This window comes from Osmerus mordax, chromosome 7 (assembly GCF_038355195.1).
Source record: "Osmerus mordax isolate fOsmMor3 chromosome 7, fOsmMor3.pri, whole genome shotgun sequence".
Lineage (NCBI taxonomy): Eukaryota > Metazoa > Chordata > Actinopteri > Osmeriformes > Osmeridae > Osmerus > Osmerus mordax.
In genome coordinates this window covers 5061831-5076812 of record NC_090056.1, presented here as the reverse complement: position 1 = coordinate 5076812, position 14982 = coordinate 5061831, and the positions used below count along the sequence as shown (strand labels likewise).

Here is a 14982-nt window from a genome sequence, read left to right as displayed (position 1 = left end):
ACAATAATGGAACATCAATAAAAAGAGTATAGCTTCACAGGAAAGTTCCATACAGTTGGATAAAGACGGGTGAATTTGATTGAAATCTTCTAAAGAACAAAGGCCCATCAAATATGCATAAATTATGTTTATTCTAATTAAAACAGTCTTTAAAAAATAGCATAGAATAATAAAAAAAAAACATAGAATGATAAAATCCAATGAAGATGTATCTAGGACCAACAGAGGCTAAAATATGTCACTTTTATATGTTGTACAGTGCGAGCAAGTTTGTGAGAAGACCAAGAGCAATAGCAAATGACTAAGAAAGAGAAAAGCTGATCAACTGCAGTTCCAGGCTTCATTAAGAACAAAACTATATCAGAGCACAAAAAAGTAGTACAAAATTTAATTCGGTTTTACAACATAATTTTACAGTCGAGACAAGTTCTATTCAGTCCTCAAATGATTACTCCAGCATTTAAAAAAACTAAACAAAAACACATTCACACAGCTCACGCTCACAAACATCCTAACTACAATCTCACATGATAGCGGGACGAAACAATAACATAATTATTTTAAAGCAATTATCTGTACACGGTTACTTTTCCCATTTCAGAGAATTCATAATCCTGGGAATAGGAAAAAAAATAATAAAAAAAATCTAATGATTCACAGAAAAAAAAACAAAAAAACATTTACAGTTCACAGGTTTTTAACTTCTGTAGTTACGCCTATTTAGATTTCCTTCGTTTGGCCTGGGTAGGACTGGCACCAGTTTCTGTAAACAGAAGACAGGAAGAGACATGTTCAACCAAAGTCAGTCACCAGGGTAAAGTACGTCAGACGTATACAAAACAACATCATCATGCCATTAGAACTGTCAGATGGGCCAATTATGACTATATCGTGCAAGAGAGAAGGCGTCAGCCTGCTTGTATGTGTGTTTGTACCTGAGCATTTGGTTATATGACACACTTCCTTCAATAAATATGCATGGAAGCGGTGGTTAAGGAGACAATTGGGCTTCTCATTTGGAAACAAACCAGCCTTTCAGAGCAGCAGAGTACATATTGTTCATATGGAGACCTAGTATATCTATATGAATGTGGAAGGTTGTCCCAAAGCCACAACGCAGTTCATCACAACTACACAGCAACTAGTTCACCATACACTGTCAAAATTAATTGTTCTAAGGTTGACTGTTGGAAACCTAACCTTCCTGACATTTAGACACACAGCTCTTTGCCCTATGGATGATTTTGTTCCATCTTTGTTGATTTGTCTTTAAATGCCTCATACCAGCTTACAATATGGTGTCACCAATTCTTTTTCCAATAAGTTTTGATGTTTGAAGTAGCCTAAATGGTTGCAATTTAGAAAAAAGATTAGCAATATCCATAAAAGAATTACAGCGCATTCAGTCAATTGGTGCACAAACGGCACCCAAACACTACCGGTAACTACTTTTCACTGTAATTATTACGCATGGGACAAACCGTAATTGATCGGATAATTTATTTATTTAATATGTTCCCATTGTTTTTAGTATATAACAACCTTTCGCATTCTAAATAGTATATTTTGTATTCAACAGTATACTTATACATGATTCCACTGGAACTTTTTTTTTTGTATCCAAGGCTCTTGTGCAAATGTGATATTTCACCCAGGGACACCCAGCATAAGTAGTGTTTAATTCGAGCACCTTTTGCAGCAGCACTGGCTCCGGGTCGGGCCGACCTCTTCCTCTGCACACTGTCAGTCACTGGCTCCTCCTCCGGCTCCTTCTCCGCCCGCGAGCTCCGTCTGCTGGGCCCCTTGGGCTTCTCCACGGCCACCCTGGGAGTCCAGAGAAATACAAATACACACATGGGGGGGTTGGGGGGGGTTGGGGGGGCAGGAAATGACAGGACAAAACAGATACAGGGTTAATAACGCCCGCTAAGGTACGAGTAGCTCGGCTAGTGAAGGTTGGAATACCACTTCTGGCCTCGGGCTGTTTTTCCTCGTCTAGCACAGATACTCTCCCGTCTTCCAGCACGACGGCATCCAATATCTAAAAGATGTCGACATGGTGGCTGCTCGAGTCCTGGCAACGCACGCGCGGGTTAATACATACCTTGGGACTAAGTTGACGGGAGTCTTTCTTTTCTTTGCCCATCTGTGATAGAAGTGGAAAAACAGCGGTAAACTAAACTGTGATGCTCAACACTGGTTTAGTTCCCCAACACACTGCTAGACATGAAATGCTTCCAACGATCCCAGTGAGGAAATATTCAGACAAGGGCATACTTGTCGTCGTTGTATATGCAGTCAACTGAAGATGTATTGGCACCCTTGGTGAATAAGAAAATAAATAAATTAAAACAAAATCAAAAGCCTCAAACAACCTAACCTAAGCGTAGCCCAATTTAGTTCCAATTAAGAGATATAATGTATGAATTATTCTATTCATAAACTTGCATCTCAAAATTATTGGCACCCCTATTAGATTTTGAGTAAGATTTTAATTCGAGTCTTTGGACAGAAAGGTCAAGAATCACAGATCTTCAAATGAGACAAAACGTTAATCTTCATAAACCAGACAATGGCTATGAAAAAAAAGATGTCTTCTCTCACGAACCATAAACAAAAGCACTAAGGATTTGCTAAATGTCTTTGGATCCTTCATGGGAACCAGGTTATATGGTGCAAGTTTGCCGTATAACAGCCGTGGTCATTCAGAAAATAACCTTATCCCCAGTGTAAAATATGCTGGTGGATCTGTGATGTCGTGAAGTTGTTTTACTTCCAAAAGCCATGGAACCTTGTTAAGATACATAGCAACACGGATTTCCAAGTACAAGGAGATTAAGCCCAAACCTATCTGCTTCTCTAGGGGCTTACCTCCAAATCCCCACAGAAATGGTTCACAGACTGAGATTTCACCTGACATAAATGGCATTGAAAACCTTTATGGGGTAAGCTGAAGAATAAAGAAGAGAAAAAAAATCCACAAGCTAGGACCAAGGACTCCCCATTTTTCAAATCCTCCCACCTCATCAAACATGGTAACTCAGAGCTGTTATCATGAGCTGTTAAAGGGAGTGTGGACAGAGAACTATGTGAGGTGCCAATAATTACACACAGCATTCGTTTCAGTAAAATAATGACTTGAACATTTTAAGCTCCACTAACGGTTAGATTTATATAATATTTGGAGCACCAAATCAAGCTGATAAATAACAATGACACCACCTTTTTTGTTCTTATTCACCTAGGGGCTGAATACTTCTTACGTTGACTGTATATGTGGTCTATGGAGTGGCATTTGTTTTCTCGTCTTTTGCCGTGCAGTATTGTTTAGATATTTGTTTGCATGCTAAGCATACATACCAAGTGCTGAGGCCACGTGGCTCATTGGTTGTCGCCATGTACCCCCTGGCCAACCACAAGCACTCCCTGAGTTTCAGTAGAGTTAGAAATGTCTAAGCATTTCTCCTTTACACAACATGGCAACTAAAAGGGCCAACTTTTCCCAGACCAACCAAGGTAGAGAAATGAAAACCCCCAAAACGGGGAAATACTTTATTGTATATTGCACAAGAAGTATTTCTTTGATACTGAAAGAGTAATGAATGGTGGAAATGGATTTGTGTATGGAAGATGAAAGACTCTTACCCCGGTTCTGTTACGTTGGACACCTCATCTGTCACAGGGGAAGACAAACAGAACAGTTAGTCATTTTAGGATTGGGTTGCAAGTCATGCAATATTCACTACATGTATATTTCTCACAAGCGAAAGTGTTTCATGTTTCTCACCAGTCTTTTCACTGGCAGCAGGCTCTTCTGGCTGGGATTCTTCAGTTTGAACTGGAGCTGAGAGGAAGGACACCATTATCAATGTTTAATGTCTGGGGTCTAGTTGTTGTGCGTGCGGAAATATCTACCCATTTCTGGAAAATGCTTGGGAAAATATTCACATCTAGAAAATACATTCCATTTGATTTCTTGTTTGTTACCCGCGTATGGATTTTCACAGATACAGAAGTATTGATGCGAGAGTCTGTACCTGGGTTGGTCTGGGTGTTGTCTGCCAGAGATGGGGACCCTGGTGGAGCTGCTGGCTGGCTGGGAAGCTCCGTGGCTGGGGGAGAAGCCTGGACAGGCTGGGCCTCTGGAGGGTTAGGGGCGGCTGGGGAAGATGCAGCTGCAGGGGGGACTTCTGGAGGGTTGGGGGGCTTGGGGAGGGCAGCACTGGGGGCGGAGGATGGAGGGGGACTTTGGACCGGAGGGGAACGAGGGGTACCAGGAGGGGGTGGGGCAGTAGTGGTGGGGCTGGTAAGAGGGGCCAGAGCTGGGGCTGGAGTCTGAGCGGGAGCAGGAGTGGGGAGAGGAGGGGGAACGGTGACTGTTGGAACAGCCTGGGTCTGTGGAGCCGGAGCTTCTGTCTGGGTGACGGGGGCAGGAGGTGGAGGAGGGGAGGCCTGAGGGGGCCCTGCCCCAGCACTGAGGCCAGGCGTGATGGGCACATCTGGGGGCTGGGCAGGCCTTTCCTCTGGGCTGCGTGTGGGCTCGGGTGTGCTGGCCACAGGTGCGGCAGCCTGGACAGTATTACTCTTAACTTGGGCGACAGAGACCGGAGACATGGGGCTCTTGCGGGTGCATGCTGTGGCTCCAGGGCTGGAGCAGGGTGGAGGGGAGCCCAGGGGCTGCTGAAGGGGAACCGAGGCTGTGGGAGAAGAGCTGGGACGGGGCGACGGACTCCCGACAGGGGCACTGGACTTCTGGGCGGAGGGGTCCAGTTTGGGAGTGCTAGGGCCTTGCTGCTGGGGAGGGGGGGACATGCCAAACGACACTTGGGATGGGGGGGAGCCAGTGGCAGCTGTCTGGACCTTCCCTACTAGTGTTCTGGCGGGCTGAGCGCTGGCCACGCTGGCTGTGGAGGAGGGCTGGGTGGAGACCGTAACTGTGGCAGAGGTGAGCTGAATGGATGCCGTGGACATCGGGAGAGGCCCCGCCATGGAGACGGCCTGGGACACTGCAGGGGCGTTGGGGGCCACAGAGGCAGCCGGGACCTGGAGGATGGGGTTCATAAACGTGGCGGTGGTGGTGGATAAGTGAGGGGGGCGAGGAGGGGCAGGGATGGTGGGGACCTGCTGACGGACATCTTGAGGTCTCATGGGGTTCTTGTTGGGGATGGCCGCCATGGACGAGAGGGGGGCTGGAGATGGGGCCTTGTGGGAGGGGGAGGAGATGGCGGCCATGGGGCTGGAGGTGACAAAGACGGTAATCTGGCCAGGCGGGGCAGGGGCGGCGGCAGCAGGAATCTGCAGGACCGCAGGGACACTGGTCACCGGTTTGGTTGGACCGGGGTTAAGGGTCGGCTTCGAAGCGAGCGCAAGGTTGGGGTTTAGACCGGGGCTGACACTGGATGTGGGACTGCTGTGGCTGACTGCGGTAGCCGGGTTGGGACTTGAGCCGAGGGTGACAGAGGGACTGGAACTAGGAGTGGGGACTGGATTCTGGGACTGGAGATTGACACTAGGGCTAGAGTTGGGGTTAGGGTTCAGGTTTGAGTTAGTGTTGGGATTTAGACTGGCGTTAGCCAGTAAGCTTGAACTGCTGCCAGATAAGTGGGGGCTGGATACAGAGGTAAGCTTGGCCTTCGAGTCTGGCTCATTCCCTGCAGGAGCTGAGCAAACAGGTGCTGCCAAGTCAGAGTTCGGCTGAGAGCCGCTGGGGAGATTCAGCGGTCTCTCTGGGCCTCCAGAAGGTTTAGGGCTCTCTGTTCCAGTGGCGTCCCCAGTTGGAGTACCCTGAGTGGGCCTTGGAGGCCCACTGGGGGTGCCTGCGATGTCCAGTAGCTGGTTGAGGGATGTGGGGGCATCTCTGAGGGCAGGAGAACCCGCTGACACGGGGTCCTGCTGAGGAGCTGCTGAAAGGGTGAGGGGCCTCTCCACTGTCCCCGTCTGCTCCGGCCCCGATTTAGACTCCTGGGGAGTAGGCCCGCGAGGGCTGGCCAGCCTTGGAGCCACCTGCTCCCTCACAGGCGGGGGCTGGGCCATGCCCTGCCCTTCCCTGGGTGTTTCGGTGGGGTTCCCCTGGATGGGGTTCTGAGGTTGTTGGGCATCCAGGCCTGGCCCGACCACTGGGGGAGCAGAACCCGGGCTGGGAGGCACCGAGGTGGGGCTCAGCATCATGGGCTGTCCCGGGGGGTTGACCATCTGCTGCTGGTGGGGAGGGGAGGTAAGCGCCATCTTGGCCACCTTCTGCCTGCCTGGGCTGGGGGTGGCTTTGCGGCTGGAAGCCGGGCTGGACCTGCGGCTGTTGCTGGGACTGGCCCTCTTCGCCTGGCCTCCTCCTGGCTGCTTGTCCGGCTTCCCACCACCGCCCGCCGCGCCGCCGCCTGTTGGAAAAGGCTGCTGGCCGTTGTTACCCCCACCGCTGCCGTTGTTGTTGCCGGGCAGAGTTAAACTAGGAGGGGCCTGCCCTATGGCTTTCAGTGTGGTGGGGTTCAGGCCCTGCTGGTCGAAGCCCCTGCTTAGGTTGGGCTGGCGGGGGGGCAGAGGGATGTTGATCTTGGGAGGGAAGAGGCCAGCGATGGAGGCGTTCAGCCTCTCTGGGGACAGGTTGATCTCAGAGGGCTCGGTGCTGGGTGGACGGTTGGTGGGGGTGAGAGGGTGGTGGTACGGTCTGGGGCTGGCCCGGTTCGGGGTTTTGGGCCTGGAGCTTTGGGAGGTGGTGGGGACGTTGGGAAAGTGGAGGCCAGGCATTGGGCCTCCTTGCTGGGGCTGAGGGGGTATCTGCTGCTGGGGGCTGGCTCCAGGGTTGTGGGGCATGGCGGAGGGACCGGGGCCCGGCTTCATCATGTGGGCGTTGGGGCCCTGGTTGACCACCAACTGTTGGGCTCCGTTCCCAGCCTGCAGGGCCATCTCCGGGCCCCCCGGTCTATCCTGCATGGTGTGGGCTCCTCCAGGAGCCTCCTCGGACCCCGGTCCCTGGGGACCCTGCCCTGCATCAGGGTGGGACATCCTCCTTGTTGCTCCAGCCAGCTGAAAGACACAACAAAGCAATCTACAGTTTCCTGACCCGCTAATCCAGAATGTAAACAATAAATTAACAAAAATAATAAAAAGAAATGTGTGAACTATTAGTTGGTAAAAACGGATTAAATTTCATTTAGACTCGGATCTGAGAAATATATATCTTTTTTATCATCTTCATCGACTACCTGGGGGTTGACCATGAGGGGCATCCCTCTGTTCTTATCAGGGGAAGGAGGGACTCCGTGGCCCTGCAGGTTGATCATGACGGACATGTTTCCCTGCTGGGACACCGGCAGCCTCAGGCCCTCAGCGGGGGTGCCCATCCCCCTGGGGGGGTGCTGCCCTCCTGGCGCGAGGGGCATGCGGCTCTTGGCCTGCTCCTGCTGCATCTTCATCATCATCATCATCTGCTGCAGGAAAAGAAGACATCGGGTGGTGCCGGTTAGCATCAGTCTAGTGTTAGGAGACAGTGGTCAGATCCCAGGTGCCTTGGGAGAAACTCTACAGACGCCTTCACCCACGTGAGAGAAAGATGCTTCCGGAAGCCTTGAGAGCAACATCCCTGTCAGGTGGACAGCCTTGACATTACCTGCTGTTGTTGCTGCTGCTGCTGTTGTTGGTGGTGTGGTTGCTGTGGTTGCTGGGGCTGTTGTTGTTGTAACTGGTGAGGGTGCATCTGAGGCTGGCCTTGAGGTTGTGCCTGAGGCCCTGCTGCCCCCTGCTGGCCTGGAGGACCCTGCAGCCCCTGCATCTGCATCTGCTGCTGCATCTGCAGCTGTTGTTGTTGTTGAATTTGCTGTTGTTGGATTTGTTGCTGCTGCTGCATCTGCTGCATCTGCTGTTGTTGCATGTGCTGCATTTGTTGTTGTTGTTGCTGATGCTGTTGTTGCATAAACTGCATGGGCACCTGCTGCAGAACTCTCTGGTCTCCTGGCTGGCCTGGGAACCCTAAAAACAAGCGAGATGAAGAGGATATCAGACAGACATTATGTCTCATCAGATATAAGAGTCAGGTGGCTAAACGGTTAGGGAATCGGGCTAGTAATCTGAAGGTTGCCAGTTCAATTCCTGGCCGTGCCAAATTACGTTGTGTCCTTGGGCAAGGCACTTCACCCTACTTGCCTCGGGGGAATGTCCCTGTACTTACTGTAAGTCGCTCTGGATAAGAGCGTCTGCTAAATGACTAAATGTAAAATGTAATATAAATCAATGTCGGTTTTGGAGAACCAACCGATTATTAAACAACCCTCATTTGCACTTAACGCTCGTTCATCCCTAAAGGACAACATGGATTACCGGAGGGCCTGTTGGGGAAGTCGTTGAGTTTGGGGCCCGGGGCGTCCATCCCCACCCCCTGCTCCCCACTGAGGCCTGGCAGCTCAGAGTCTTCCAGGCCTGATGGCCCATCCAGACCCCTGAGGAACACAGAACAGCTGCCTCAGTCTCCACACAACGCACACTAGCAATGACTGCTTCCTTTATACATCCATCCGTCCTTTCATTAGGGAATCATGAATAATAATCATATTAATAATAACAACAATATTAATAATAATTCAAGGACAGACAGATGGTTCATGTCAATGCTGCCAAACAAGTCCTATGAGATGAGTGATATTTTAAAAGGCAAACCAGGGTTGCGTCAGTTGTCAAAATGAATAGTGCAAATAGTTAACATAATGACGTCATAATGACGTCACCCTTTTTGCCAAAGTATTTCACCAAAATGTAAGCTGCAACATGCAAAGTAAAAGGCCTTACCCAAGCCCCTCCACAGCCTGCTGGCCCTCCCCAACTTTGGGCTTCTTCTTCCGTGGTGGTTTCTTCTTCTTGGGTTTTGCCTGGTTGGGCCCCCCTGCCCCCTGCTTCCCACCAGGGCCAAACTGGCTGGCTGAGATATCGCTCTGAAGCAGATTGACCAGCAGCGGACTGGTCAGCGTCACATCCTTGTTGACAGGGAAACCTCCGGGCTGACCGCACGCTCCCATGGGTATCTGACCCGTAAACTGGGGGTTGAAGTTCATGCCGTGCCCTGGAAAGTGCCCGTTGCCCACCTGCATGTGCTGGGGCCCTCCCATCATGCCTTGCTGCTGCTGTTGCTGTGCCTGCATGTCTGGCAGCATCTGCTGGACCCCCATGTCTCCTGTACCACCGGTAGGATCCCCCAGCGGATGGGGGTGCTGTTGGGCGGCTTGCTGCTGTTGCAGCATGGCCTGCTGCTGCTGCTGTTGTTTTTGTTGCTGCTGAAGCTGCTGTTGCTGCAACTGCTGCTGAACCAGAGGGTGCCCACTAGGGAGTCTCATCTGCTGGCCATGCATGCCCATGGCTTGGTTCGGGTTGGCGCTGATAGGAACTTGCTGTGGCTGTTGCTGTGTCATCTGTTGTTGATGCTGCTGTTGCTGCTGCTGCTGCTGCTGCTGCTGCTGTAGTTGTTGTTGCTGTAGCTGATGCTGTTGCTGCAACTGCTGCTGTTGCATCTGAGCCATTTGCTGCTGCTGCTGCGGGGTCATCTGCTGCTGGCCTACCTGGGCCTGGAACTGGGCCAGGTTAGCCGGTACGTTGGGAGAGGGACCTCGCATCATCTGCCCTGGCATCACCCCCGCCTGAGCCTTCCCACCAAACGCCTGCTTGTTTCCTTGCATCTGATTCGCCACCATTTGCTCCATCATGGAGTTCTGTTGCTGCTGCTGCTGCTGCTGCAGGAGCATAGCCTGGTGCCCCTGGCCTCCAACCATCTGACCCTGCCCATGCATCACCCCCTGGCCCTGCTGGGACATCATCTGCTTAGGTGGGGTCATCCCTCCTCTCTGCCCGGGGTTGAGGGGCCTGGAGAGGACAGTCTGACCCTGGCCCTGACCCATCTGGCTGGGGGAGGAGGACACGGGCTGGGCCTGGTGCTGGAGGCCCATCATCTGGGTCTGGAGGCCAGGCTGAGGCTGGCCCATGCTTGGGCCAGAAGTGGTGCCTGGGGGCTGGCCTGCCATACCGCTATGAAGGCCCATAACATTGGGCTGGGCGTGGGAGGAGCCCTGCATGGTGTTGGGAGTGGATACGGAAGGTGGAGCTCCTGAAAGAGAAATGAGACTTTCATTGTCTGAGGAAAAGATTTGTCCAGAACAATCTGCACTGTGTTCAAACGTCATTAATATATAAGAACTAAAAGGGTGTGCCCCCACTGGTGTGGTTCTATTTCCATGGCTCCAAAAAAAGTTATACAAAAAAGAATTCTGGTGATTTGACAGGTCAATGTTAGAAGCCAGTTTGCCTACCTGTGTGGGTCATAGCTTGGCTGCTCTGGAGCTGCTGATTGGCTCCCCCACCAGGGGTGCCTGGAGCACTGGTGGTCACCTGACCTTGGACAAAGTTTTGGTTCCCTGGCATGTTGGGGAAGCCCATTGGAGGACGCTTAGGCATTCCTGACATTGAAACAGAAGACATTAAATGCACAGTCCTAACAGCTCGTCTCTTAAGAGTTTAAAGGGAATATATAAGAAAATAGACATGTTATTTCCTTGAAGCAACATTTCCATTTAGGATTTTCTTTGTGCATACCTCCCATTCCTCCTTGATGAACTTGAGGCCCTGCTTGTCCATGCTGGGGTATTCCCATGAACCCTTGTTGCATGTTACCCTGCTGGCCAAGGACTGCCCTGCCTGGTGACCCCACCCCTTGTGAGAAACCCTGTGGGGTTGTCGGTCTTGCCCCCATCATGGGCGGGGTCCCTGGCGAACCTTGCTGGAATGGGGATGGGGAAGAACCGGGGGACTTGGCGGTGAGATTGCCCTGTGGCCCAGTGGAGGATGGCATGGGTGGAGGAGGTCTAGGGAGCCCTACTACTCCAGGTCCAGGCTGGGGGCCTTTGGGCTGGGGAGCAGCAAACTGTCCCACCCCTGGCTGCTGCTGCAACTGTCCCTGTCCCATGGAGTTGAACACCTGGCCAGCTTGCTGACTACCAAACGGGTACGGGGGTGGAGGGTGGCTTGGGGTCTGAACCGAGGCAAGAGTGGGGGGCCGGGGGCCCATCTGGGCCTGGGGTGGGGCTTTCCTCCAGGCCGGGCCTCCCTGGGCAGCAGGGTTCCAGCCTGGAGGGACAGGGATCTGGCCGGAGGGGTTGAACGGAGGCCTGGGGCCCAGCTGGGCTTGCTGCTGCTGGAGCTGGAGTTGCTGGAGGGCAGCAGGGTTGAGCTGTCTCCCGGCCTGCAGGGCCTGCATGTGGTGGGCCGCCTGGGGGGGCATGGGGCCGGGGCCGTGGGGGCCAGCCTGGGGGTGCTGGAGCTGCTGCTGCTGCTGGACAGACATGCCGGGGAGCATTGGGTCCATTGCATCTGTGGGCAGAGGATGAAAAGTTCCACCTTGTCATATTCCCGTAACCTCACAGGACAGTCACACATCAAAACAGTTTGGGGGAAATTCCCAACTGACAACCCACGCCTGAACCGAAGTAATCTCAGGGACACATCCGACAACTCTAAGATTTGACTAAACACATGAAAACCATAGATGGAGTACTATTGGAACCGCTCCAGCTAATGGTGAGCTTGCTGGATGATACGGTGAGTGGTTTTCCTTACCGGACTGTGAGGGGGGTCTGGGGGCTCTGGGGTGCATCTGCCCACTGCTGCCTGGGACCATCGCCTGGCCAGCCATGCTAGGACCAGGGGGAATCATGGACCCTGAAGGGTTAGCCATCCTCATACCTCCTGAGGGGAGGAAAACATGGATGACTCGGGATAACTACTCAAGAGATCTTCACGTGACATTGAAATACTTCAAACATGTTGTTTTCAGTGCCATAGCTGTTTTACAACAGAAAACAAGAAGTCAGTGAAACAGGAGAACTGGCTCTATTGCAAAGTTAAGGGGCCTCTCGATTCACAGTTAAAAACACCAATTCAGCTTGTTCACTTCCTTAGTGTGATCATTCGTTGTGTCAAAGGCCCACTATGAATGGTTCTGACACTAGATATAACATATTTCAAATACACTCTGAATAAAAGGGGCATGAGGGGCAAATCAGTCATACCTGGACCAGGCTGACCTGGGAAGCCCACATCCATCCTCATCTGTCCAGCTGCTCCCATCGGCCCGTTCACCCTGACCTCCTGACCCCTGTTCTGCCCCATGGCTACGTTGATGGCTCCTTCGCCTTCACACAAACCAACGTTGCCAACCATTACAACAAATCAGCACACACTAACCTTTTAACAAAATGTTGGGGGAGGGGGGGAGACATGCTAATGTCTTGCTCCCTAACTTTACAGATTCCCACAATGCTGGTGTCAAGGGACTGTGTGTCTACCTTCTATCTGCACAGAGAGGATCCCCAGGTCTCTGAGCTGCTGCTGATTGTTCTGGGCCAGCAGTCTGAGGCGCTCCGCTGCGTCCCGGGGAATGTTGAAGGTGACCCGCACACTGTTCCATGGCTCCACATGCTGGGGCTGTATCGCAGAGTCTGAAGGACAACAGAGATAAAAGTTAGCGAGGCGGAGGGGTGGAGATTGTTAAGGACGGAACTTGGACAAGACTTTCCAGACGAATAAAAACCACAGAGGTTTTTAACTTGTATAAAATATCACTGTCCCACTGTATCCTTACCCAATTCAAGAATGCTTGGTATTCCGTTCAAAACCCTCTCAAGTTTAACAGGGAAGTCTTCATCCTCCATATTACCTTGAAAAGCAACAAATATTGTAAAATCTCCATCTCCTCTTTCCCTCACGTCTCTCTCTCCCCGTGACCAGTGCAAAGCGTTGTCGTCATGAAGACCATCAGAGTCCTCTCCGGCATCATCTCCCACCCCAGAATCCCGGTCGGAGTCAGGATAGGGATCAGCTGCTTGGAATTCTGTCCCTTGAGGAACTGAGGGTGGGCTGTGTTGGTGTGCCATCCTTCCGCCTCTCAGTAAGAGTGGTGTGGCATACACTGGAACCGTTTATTCTGTACAAACAAGGGGGAAACATGAATTTGTGTAATGCCATTTCAATTCACTACAATTCTTGAAACATGCGTTTGTTCAGGAGGCTGTGCTATATATACACACACACACATTCTACACTTTCTTGTGGTTTCTAGTTGAGTGATAGAATACGATTCACTGCGCAATTAATGTAGTCTAGCTACCTCGAAAGGCTTGGTTAACAAGGCTAATTGACTTATGCGAAACGATATTCTGAACAGAACAAAACATAAAGGAAGCTCTGGAAACAGTTTCAGGGTCAATTTAACTAACAAGAAACTTCCATTTCAGCATTCGAATGCTTTCAAATAAAATATATTGCTTATTTTTAAGTGAACAGTCATTGTACCTGCCTGGTGTAAACGACAAGGCCTTGACTTTCCGCAAGCTAAAAAAGCCTGTTATAGCCAACTAGCTTGGCAGCTACTGTTGTATAAAAAAAACAAAAAATGACCAGCCAGCGTTATGCAGACGGCCGGGAGCCTAATAGCTTACCTACGCGACATTGTCCAACCCAGGTTAGCTTGCTAGCTTGTCAGGTTTTGTAGGACGTTACTCAGCTTGTTCATCTAGTAGTTGGCGTTGTTAGCCTAGCGCGCTACGAAGCTAACCAACTCAACCCCACTCCTTGACTGAGCTCGCCTGACACTTAAAAAGGTTGAGCATGTGTTCACCATGTTTTATTTCCCCCACTACTGTCAATTTACACAAAAGGTGCATGTATTTTGGCTTGTTATGGTCAATTCTTCCAATTGGATACCGGTGTACAGTAGAGAACTTGTGTGCAGCTAGCTATAGCTAGCTGAACCAAAAGCAAATACTAGTATAGTGCTAGCCATTTACTGGACTCGCGAACCCGCTATGCAGTCCCTGTCAAATTGAACAGCTTGCCGTTTTTAGCGTACATAAAGATAATGTTTTAGTTCTACATAGCAAGCGCCAGTGGGTTAGTTAGCTACATAATAATCCCATTCATAGTTGACTGTTAGCTAGGTTAGCCACGACACTGATATCACTGCAACACACTAGGGCCTCCTCCACATTTGACGTAGTTACCTCTTTCTAGCTAGCAATTAACACTAGAATAGATGCCCAGTTACCAAACAAGAAAACAGAGCTAGGTGCTCTGTGGCTATATGACCAAGACAATAAATTCTGTAGAACTCCTTACCAGATAAATCCATTAGGATGTAGCAGTGCAACTATGAACATCTACTGACAATACATGAACCGGGCACAGCCGTAGCAACCGATGCAGGGGGAGGGTTTCCAAGAGCTCTTCCCTCTGTCGGTTTTCTTCGGTATTCTCAAAAGACTCCATAAATGTATTGGACTTGTTTCTGAATATCAATCTAGTCTGAAAACCAGACAGTGTAACACCACCGCACATAGACTGTTAATTTCAGCTGTAATTATTTTCTTGCTAGAGTACGGCAAAGCGTAGAAATGGGGGGATGACTCAACGTATTAAAGTTACAGCGAACTCAATACTAAAACAAATCCATAGGTAGGCTATGGGTCGAGGCAGGTGGACAGTTTATTCTAGCCTCATGCTACAAAACATTGCGTTTCACTATAGGCCTACTTCTATACTAGCCTACATAAACCGAGAGGAATGCATTCTTTGTGTTCCCTATCCCATTTAATCCCAATACCAAAACATTTGATTTTGATTTATTTCCAATCCCCAAACATGTCACAATGCAATAATAACAACATTGCCTGTCAAGTAATTAGATATGAGTCTTGGATTGTGAAAACATGCAGACTTCCATGTAGGCCTACACCCTGTTAACTTCTGGTTATGATAAAGACCAATCCTAGAGACTGAGAGGGTGCCATTTGGCTGTCCTTATGATGTGCCCCCTAGAGCAAGAGCATTCAATAAATCATGTCTTTGAGTGCCCCTTCTAGTGGAGAAACATGACGCTGTGCCTCAAGAGGTGCCCATGGTCTAAACTCTTCATTCCCTAGATGGCCTTCCTCCCGATGGAAAAGGGTGCCATTGTCA

At 50.5% G+C, this 14982-nt stretch overlaps 1 protein-coding gene across 1 annotated transcript; it reads right to left on the bottom strand.

Annotated features, from left to right (window-relative positions):
* Window positions 1-112: 112 nt before the first annotated feature.
* On the bottom strand, window positions 113-14217 carry LOC136945327 (nuclear receptor coactivator 6-like). The gene is made up of 17 exons (XM_067239091.1): window positions 14143-14217; window positions 12611-12952; window positions 12315-12467; window positions 12039-12161; window positions 11587-11715; window positions 10567-11340; window positions 10284-10430; window positions 8776-10081; window positions 8311-8429; window positions 7604-7962; window positions 7200-7424; window positions 4038-7020; window positions 3788-3844; window positions 3646-3673; window positions 2105-2146; window positions 1691-1824; window positions 113-763 (listed from the first exon to the last, which is right to left on the bottom strand). Exons 2-17 carry the CDS (start codon window positions 12900-12902, stop codon window positions 717-719), a joined length of 6918 nt encoding a protein of 2305 aa, XP_067095192.1. The 5' UTR covers window positions 12903-12952; window positions 14143-14217; the 3' UTR covers window positions 113-716.
* Window positions 14218-14982: the final 765 nt, after the last annotated feature.

What these genes read in the sequence shown, in the direction of transcription:
- LOC136945327 (XM_067239091.1), bottom strand. Translation starts at nt 12,902, where the DNA reads ATGGCACACCAACACAGCCCACCCTCAGTTCCTCAAGGGACAGAATTC. An exon ending in ACCAAGCATTCTTGAATTGG is followed by an intron (nt 12,468 to 12,610) that starts GTAAGGATACAG and finishes GTTGTCCTTCAG; the next exon opens with ACTCTGCGATACAGCCCCAG. An exon ending in CCTCTCTGTGCAGATAGAAG is followed by an intron (nt 12,162 to 12,314) that starts GTAGACACACAG and finishes GTTTGTGTGAAG; the next exon opens with GCGAAGGAGCCATCAACGTA.